This window comes from Lipotes vexillifer, unplaced genomic scaffold, assembly GCF_000442215.2.
Source record: "Lipotes vexillifer unplaced genomic scaffold, Lipotes_vexillifer_v1.1 scaffold394, whole genome shotgun sequence".
Lineage (NCBI taxonomy): Eukaryota > Metazoa > Chordata > Mammalia > Artiodactyla > Lipotidae > Lipotes > Lipotes vexillifer.
Window position 1 is genome coordinate 2,517,446 of NW_006791731.1, and position 8,372 is coordinate 2,525,817.

At 61.1% G+C, this 8,372-nt stretch overlaps 1 protein-coding gene across 1 annotated transcript; it reads left to right on the forward strand.

Annotated features, from left to right (window-relative positions):
- The first annotated feature begins 3,733 nt into the window (after window positions 1–3,733).
- On the forward strand, window positions 3,734–4,816 carry GPR20 (G protein-coupled receptor 20). The gene has a single exon (XM_007464588.1). It carries the CDS (start codon window positions 3,734–3,736, stop codon window positions 4,814–4,816), a length of 1,083 nt encoding a protein of 360 aa, XP_007464650.1.
- Window positions 4,817–8,372: the final 3,556 nt, after the last annotated feature.

Below are 8,372 nucleotides of genomic sequence, written 5' to 3' on the forward strand. Positions count from 1 at the left end.
AGGGAGTGGCAGGGCTGGGCTCGAGCCCAGGTGCCTGGGACGCCTCTGCCTGCTCACCACCTGGGGCCCATCTAAGGGCCAGGTCTGTGCCTCCCCACTCAGCCTGGGTGTGAGGACCAGCGTCAGGCTATCCCCACAGAAGAGCAGAGGCTTCTCTCCTTTCCCCTCATTCCAGGCTACATTTAGAGTGGAGCAGGGCGGAAGGCAGGTGGGGAGTGGGTGCCCACCGTGCACCTGCCGGAGGAGGGGACCGTTGCCTGGGTGCCCGCCCTCCCTCAGGCCCAAGGACCCAGCTGTGGGCTCGCTCGCACTAGGCAGGCCCAGGTTTGAGTCCTGGCCTGTCCCTTCCAGAGCCTCAGTTTCCTCTGAGTGAGTGGAGGAGGCCAGGAGCCAGGTGGGTAAGGAGGTACCATCACCAGTGCCTGGATCTGCAAGGGAACCGATGCCATGAACCCGCTCGGAAACTGCAGAAAGAAGGTGCTGTTGTTACATCACTTTGCGGGCAGGGAGGCTGAGGCTCAGAGAGGTTAGTCAACACCCGGGGTGACCCCTCATGAGCAGGGACCAGCCCCCAGCGCACACCTCCACTGGTTACTCTTACTGGTCAAGTGCTCCCCGCAATGCCCACCGCCCCCAGCCATCACCAGCTGTGACATCCCACACCACACTGAGCCCCATCTTCCCACGGGAGTGTGGACAGGCCCAGCCCAGGCCGGCAGATGGGGGTATGGGGCCCTGGGTGTGGACAGAGGGAGAAGCGGGCATGGTGGACGCGAGGGTGGGTGAGCCCCAGACTGGAGGACCGGCGGGACCACGGAGAGCAGGGCTAGTGCTGAGAGCATGGAAGGGGGGCGCTCTGCTCAGGGCTCGGGGGGGCCCGCGGCAGCCCTCGCGTTTAACCAAAGCAGATTCAGGGGGTGGAGCGGTCCATCCCGTGGAGCCTCAAGGAGGACCAAGAGCTGAGGCGGTGGAGACCATGGGGGAAACCGAGGCCCAGAGCAGGAGTGTCCGCCCAGACACTCCCAGCCCGGTGCCTCCCCGGCCCCAGAGAGCCGAGCGCCCTGGACCGTGGATCCCCGAGGCCATCAGCATGCCCACCTCCACAGGGCCCAGGGTCTCACGGCTTGAGCTCCTCATCTTGCGAAACAAAAGTGATCGTGAGTAGATGCCCCCAGAGAGCAGCCAGTGAATAAGCAGATCAGTGTGTTGTCACCGTGAGAGGTGAGGGGTGTGCTGGGGGCGGGTAAGCAGAGTGGGGTGGCGGGGCTCTTATCATACAGACAGAGACAGCCAGACTCAGCAGAGAGCAAAGCGGAAGAGATGGTGGTGTAGAAAGCGGGGGGATGGGAGGGCCCGGGCTGTGGCGGTGATCTGAGCTCGGACGGTGTGACAGATGCCAAGGTTCCTCGTGTTCCGGGACTGACTGTGTGAGCAGAGTCGGCGCCCAGGGCGGGGACCAGATCAGGCTCAGACTCTCGGAGCTGAGAATCATGATGTGCTTGGCTGACGTCCTCTGTCCTCACCTGCCCGGCCTCTGGGGTGTCCCGCGCATCCCCCTGCTCTGGAGCTCCAGGAGTGCAGCCCTGGCCCACACCGCCGGCACCTTCAGCGAGGTGCTGGCCAGCATGTGAAGCTGTCCCTGGGGTGGGACTGAATGCCAGAGGAAACCTTCTGTGGTGTTTGTAATTTGTCTCTGATTGTCACATGGATGCAGACCTCATGCAGACACATTGGAAAACCGAAAGGCGCGTGGAAGGAAATTCAAATCCTGTTTGCGTGTGTCTGGGGCCAGCTCCTGTCTCCCTGGGCCCTTCCTCCTGGGGTTTTGCCGAGGCATCGTGTTTTCCACAGTAGAGCAGGGACGCGTTGGGAGGCATCCCACTCCTTCCTGGGGGACTGCGGGGGCCCACGCTGCCCGAGGACGAAGCCCACAGCCCTGAGGCACCAGAATGCCAGCCCCACAGCCTAGCCTCATCACCTCCCCTCGCTGCTCCCCAGCCCCTCGCGCCCACAGGTCTCTCCCTGCCCCAGACGTCGCTCTCGCACCCTGTCTCCCTGAGCTGCCGTTGGACAAACACATCCAAAGACCCTGTGTGTTAGGGGCTGGGGACACCGGGCAGAGGACAGCCCTCCCAGAGGACCCCGTGAGCTGAGGCCCGGGCCCACTTGCGCTGGAGGTGGCCAGAGGGGCCGGACACAGTCTTGGGCAGCATCCGACTCCTCCCAGCAGTACCTTGAGAGTTAGCTGACGCTCAGGGCCGGCGTCCCAGAGACAGAGGCTCAGCCGATGCCACCCTCTCTGAGCTGGAGGATAGAGGCAGCCACCTGACCTGCCAGGGGCTCCCTCCCGGCCAGGTTGGGACCTGAGCCCCAGCTAGCAAGAGGTCCCCTGCTGTGCCCACCCCTTCCAGGCTGGCATTCGGTCCCCAGTCCCCCAGCGGGCACGACTTCCACTGGGTGGAAGCTGCCAGAAGGAGCCTGTTGCTCAAGGATGTGCAGTAGCCGTCCAGGGGGAGTGGGCAGTGTGAGGCCTGTTCACAGCAGACGCCTCACTTCCCTGTGTCACCAGGAAGGGGGAGGGGTCTTCCCTCCCCTTGCGCGTGGGGGAGGGCGCACTTTGCCTGGGATGCCCGTGTGCCCTCACCTCCTCCCTGCTTCCCCCCAAAGCCTTCTCCTTTCTCCTGAAAAAGACAGAAATGTCCTTATTTGGAGGATCAGCCTGGCCCAGGGCGGGGATGGGAGCCTGTTAACCCTTCGTTTATAAACAAAGGGATAAATCTCAGCAAGTTAAACAGCTCAGCGGGAACAGAAACAGGGTGGGTGGCCCCACCCCCAGCCTGGCCGCACCCCCAGCCTGCCCCCACCGCAGTGTCTGGGCCACCAGGCCTGGAACAGGCAGGGAGCACAGCGTTTATTTAACTCACATCTGCTGTGCTGCCGCTGCTGGGACCTGGCTCCAGGCTTGAGCCCCAGTGGGCCACCCCACATGGGCCACCAAGACAGCAAAGGTGGCCACCTCTCAGGGCTGGGGAGAAACTGGGGTGGCCAGGGGGCTGACTCCCAGCTCCCCAATCCCAGCCCCTTGGACCCTTATGAGGACCTTCACCCAGGGCATTGACCTGGTGCCAGCCTTGCAGGAGGTCAGAACAGATGGGTGGCCTGGAGGACAGGGGCTGTGTCGCATGGGTGCGGGGGCTGTGGGCTGGGGTGACCGTGGGCACGGCTCTGTCCTAGCAGAACTGTGGTTTATTTGGCACCAGCTAATGATGCGCTGAGCACTGCTGTGCTCAGTTAATCCTCCCAGCAGCTCTGTAGTCCCAGTGATATAGATCAGGACCTGAGGCACAGAGAGGTTAAGCGACTTGCCTGAAGTTGCACAGCAAGTGAGGAAGAAACTGGGATTGGAGCCCAGGCTCAAACACCACACACTTGGCCCATCATCTTACCTGTGCCACACCAGTCGCCTTTGTCATCTTTCAATCCCAGTGACAGTCTTGCGAGGCTTTTCACCTCCCATTACAGCAAGGAGCAGGCTCACAGCACTAGCATTCTGCTAAAGCTCCACGCTGGCAAGTGCCAGGGCCAGGCCAGGCAAAGGCACAAAGGTGGGAATGTTGGGGTGCTGGGTGGGCATACGAGCCAGGTGAGGTCCAGCCTCGGGGCAGGGCTCCAATAACCCCAGGATAACCCGGTCTCCTTCCTTCCAGGCCCCGGGCGTGCGCTGGCCGCTGTCATGCCCTCCACGTCTTCCGCAGGGCCCTCGGCCACGGCTGCCCCCAATGCCACAGCGGCAGCAGCAGCGTGGACTAATGTCAGCGTGCCGGAGATGCCCCTGTTCCACCTGTTTGCTGTGCTGGACGGGGAGCTGCACGCCGCCTTCCCAGGCCTGTGGCTGGCACTGATGGCGGTGCATGGCGTCATCTTCCTGGTGGGGCTGGTGCTCAACGGGCTGGCGTTGTATGTCTTCGGCTGCCGCACCCAGGCCAAGACACCGTCGGTCATCTACACCATCAACCTGGTGGTGACTGACCTGCTGGTGGGCCTGTCCCTGCCCACGCGCTTTGCTGTCTCCTACGGCACCCGCGGCTGCCTGCGCTGCGCCCTCCCGCACGTCTTTGGCTACTTTCTCAACATGCACTGCTCCATCCTCTTCCTCACCTGCATCTGCGTGGACCGCTACCTGGCCATCGTGCAGCCCGATGGTGGCCGCCGCTGGCGCCAGCCTGCCTGCGCCAGAGCCGTGTGCGCCTTTGTGTGGCTGGCCGCCAGCGCCGTGACCCTGTCCGTGCTGGGCGTGACGGCCACCGGCGGGCCCTGCTGCCGCGTCTTTGCACTGACCGTCCTGGAGTTCCTGCTGCCACTGCTGGTCATTAGCGTATTCACCGGCCGCATCGTGTGTGCGCTGTCACGGCCGGGCCTGCTGCGCCAGGGCCGCCAGCGCCGCGTGCGAGCTATGCAGCTGTTGCTCACCGTGCTCGTCATCTTCCTCGTCTGCTTCACGCCCTTCCACGCCCGCCAGGTGGCTGTGGCGCTGTGGCCCGACGTGCCACACCACACCAGCCTCGTGGTCTATCATGTGGCCGTGACCCTCAGCAGCCTCAACAGCTGCATGGACCCCATCGTCTACTGCTTTGTCACCAGCAGCTTCCAGACCACCGTCCGTGGCCTCTTCCACCGGCATGGAGCGGGGTGCGAGCCCAGCAGCTGCAACGTGGTCAGCACGCGCAAGAGCTCTAAGGACTCGGCTCACCGTCACATCCTCGGCGCCAGACCTCGAGCCCTCACGCAGGCCCTGGCTAATGGGCCTGAGGCTTAGTTGGTAGGACTTTGCAAGGGGGCCAGAGGTCAGGGCTGGACTGGACACACCAGGTCAGGGACAGCACAGATATCTGCTCTACCCGGGTGGCAAATTGGGTTCACCTGATCAATTGGTGATGGCTGCCCAGCGCACTGCGTGGAGGAAGTGTCTACGGCCACTGTGCTGTGATTGATTAGCAATGTCTGCCATGGGGTCTAGATAGGATGTGGTGGTCTGAATGCTGAAAATTTGCCATCCCTAAGGTAAATATTGTGTCCATTGAAAACTCAGAGGGGTAGCCAGGAGCTGCTTCTCACTTGGACCATTCAGCCTCTAGAAGGGGTCCCTGAGAAACATGGACAAAGATGTTTTAGATACTGGGAATTTCAAAGAGGGTTAAAAAGATAACCTGAAGGGGTTCCCTCCCCACCCCTCCCCCCTTTTCTCCCTCCGCCACAAAGAGAGAAGAACAAGAACAGAAAGGAAGTGTTAGAGGACACAAATGTTATGTGAGTGGACGTGAAGGGTTCATGTCTGCAGGGCCTCCATTTGAGGCATCCATAAATCACACAGGAAGACAGCCTGACACCGTGGGGTGCTTTGCTGTGAGTACTGTGATATCTGGGCTGACACTCAAACCAGAAACTACCCTACAAAGGGGAGACTGTTTTCCACCCACCAGCCATGAGGGGGAGGCTGAGTGGCACATACAGGTGCCATGAGTGGGAGACGGCCAATCACAACTCAGCCCCACCTCCTCCAACATCCCCTTGCCTGCCCCATGGAGACCACTCAAATCTTCCCAAAGCCCCCCACTTTAGGAGCCATCTTGGAAGACCCTGCCCGCTGGCCCAGGAGGGCAGTAGGCTCACAGCCCATCCTATGGATGAGAAACCAAGGGCAAAGACACAGAGACTGGAACCCAGGCCTGCTGGCCTAAGGCCACCGTCTCCCCACACTCAGAACCCTTCATTCTCCCTCTCACCTGGCTCATCATGCCTCCCTGCCTTTCCTGGGGAGGGGTCATTTCTCTGGCTTGGGCCTCTGGTCGCCTCGTCTGAGCTGGACTACAGGATAGCCTCTGCATGCCTTCTAGTCGAATGTTCAAGCTCCCATGAGCCCTCTCTAGACTGCTGTATGCGGGGAGGGCGCCTCTTGTGAGAGAGGAGCTCTGGGCGTCCCAGGCACCTCTAGCCACCAGGCTCCACCCTCTCACGTGGCCACCACCACTGAAACTGGTGAGATGGAATCTGGGCCCCAGGTTTGCCCTTTGTCTGCAGAGAAATGTCCTACATGGGACTTCCCTGGTGGTCCAGTGGTTAAGACTCCGCAGGGGACATGAGTTCGATCCCTGGTCAGGAAACTAAGATCCCACATGCCACACGGTGCAGCCAAAAAAAAAAAAGTCCTACATGCTCAGTGGCTCCAGGCAGAGTATCCTGGCCCCGAGTTCAGGGCCCTAGTGCAAGGCCTGGATAGGAGGCAGAAAGGCCATTTATATCCCCATATTACAGACAAGGAAACTGAGGCTCAAAGAGGGAAAGGACCTTACCAGGGTCATAGAGTACCCAGATACTGCAAGACCAGTACTATCTGCTGGAGCCCAGTGGGGTTGGCTCCTTTGGCCCTAGGACCTTGTGGGGTGGCCAAGGGCGGGAGATGCTGGAGCCCGGGGGAGTCCAAGGCCTGCTCAGTGAAGTGGTGGGGGAGCTGGACCCAGGGTTGCTTCCTGGGCCCAAGGGCTCAAGAAGCAAGGGGTGTGGTTGTCAGCATCGGAACCACCATCCTTGGCCTTGACTGGGTGCCGGGCACAGTATGGAGCCTCCCCCCACCTCCCAGCTCAGAGAGGGGCCCAGAGCTCCATGGAACAGAGGAGGGGCCTGGCTCTTGGGAAAGGAGGGTGCGGGAGTGGGTTGTCTGTGCCAAGAAGCCCACGGTGACAGCAATGCTGACCCCAGGCAGTGGCACTTATGGTGGGTTTTCAGGCAGGGAGGCTCTGACAGAGCTTTGTCTCTCCCCGGCCTGCAAGCCGGCACCTGGGCAGTCACACAGCAGAGGAGGTAAAGTTAGTGTGAGGTGTTTGTCCCAGCCCAGCACCACCTGTGGGCTTTCCTCCAGGGTCAGCAGCCCTGATTCTATCCCAGGTTCTCACTCTAATTTATACTAAAGAGTGAGTGGCTGACTTGAGCTGACTGCTGTGCTTGGGGGTGGAGGGGTTGCAATTCTTCTGGAACAATCCCTTCCTCAAGGAGGAAGGCGGTCTCTAAGGTAGGTGAGCCAGCGTGGGTCTCGGCACATATTGACTGGGCACCTGCTGGGTCCCAGGTCTGTCTGGCCCCGCTTCACACCCAGTGTCTTGTTAGTCCCCACCATTCATGGAAGTAAGAGCCCAGCGCAGAACTGGGATCCAGATCCAGGGTGGCCAAGCCCCCTCCCCTCGTCCCACATGTGAAATCCCACCATCCAGCCTGGGTTCCTCAGGGACTGGAAGAGCCGTGGGGATAAAGGATGCCAGGGCCCAAGGGAGCCTTCCATCACCCCCCAGAGCTGTCTGATGGCCCCCTTGCACAGCCCTCGCTAAGTGGGCCTCAGTTTCCCCCACTCTCTACTCCTCTCCCTCCTCTCTGTAGCCTTGCAGCTGGTGGGCAGGGGGCTGGGGGCAAGGGATTCACCGCACGTGACCCCACAACTTCCTCAGACACTTGCTTCCTCCTCCTGACGGCTGGCTCCTCCCCACTCCCTCCATGGGGACACGGGCCCAGGAGCCTCCAGAGGCCAGACTGGGACTGTCCTTGTTCCCACAGGGGCCAGAGTGTGAAGTCTCTGCAGTCCCCTCCACATGGCCTCCCTTCCCAGAGTTTTGAAAAGCCCAAGTGACGTGAGGTGGCTTGTGTATTTATATCTGATGTAAACATTCTCCTTAACGAGGAATCCTCGTCCTGAATTAAAACTGTTTATTCCCTTCGTGTCCTTGACTCAGCGCCCTTGGCTGGCGGGCAGGGGTCGCCATGGGACACTGAGCCAGGTGGGGGCCCCCTCGTCCCCCCAACTTCGCTCACTATCCTGTGTTGGGGACAGTGGGCTCCACAGGAAAGTCTGTGGTGGTTGGGTCGTGGTTTTGCCATCACTGCTGGGGGCAGGCGCAGGGGCTTCTGAAGGGCGAGGGTTGGAGGGGATGCAGGTGGTAAGGTGTGGGCCGTGGGTGGGCACAGTAGCTGGTTAGGGGCACAGACCAGCAGAGTGACGGGTCCTCGCCCCAGCCTGGTCCCAACTCCGCCTGCCCAGGGAGAGAACATAGACGTGGGCAGGGCAGCCAGACTGTCCACAGCATCCAGTCAGATCACCCAAAGGTATGATCTGGAGGGAGGGGGAAGAGATGTGTCAGCTGGTAGACACCGAGGGAGGGGCTACGGCACCTCTACAGAGCGGGCTTACAAGGCAAGTGCTGCCGAGCTGTCCACCTTCTGAACTTCCCCGTAAGCCTGGGTTGTCACCCCCATCTCCCAGATAGGGAAACTGAGGCTCTGGGCATCCGACAGGGGCCTCAAACCTGAGCCCCCAGGCCCCCAGTTCC

Excerpts from the sequence above, each read along its gene's own strand:
- GPR20 (XM_007464588.1), top strand. The coding sequence starts at position 3,734 with ATGCCCTCCACGTCTTCCGCAGGGCCCTCGGCCACGGCTGCCCCCAAT.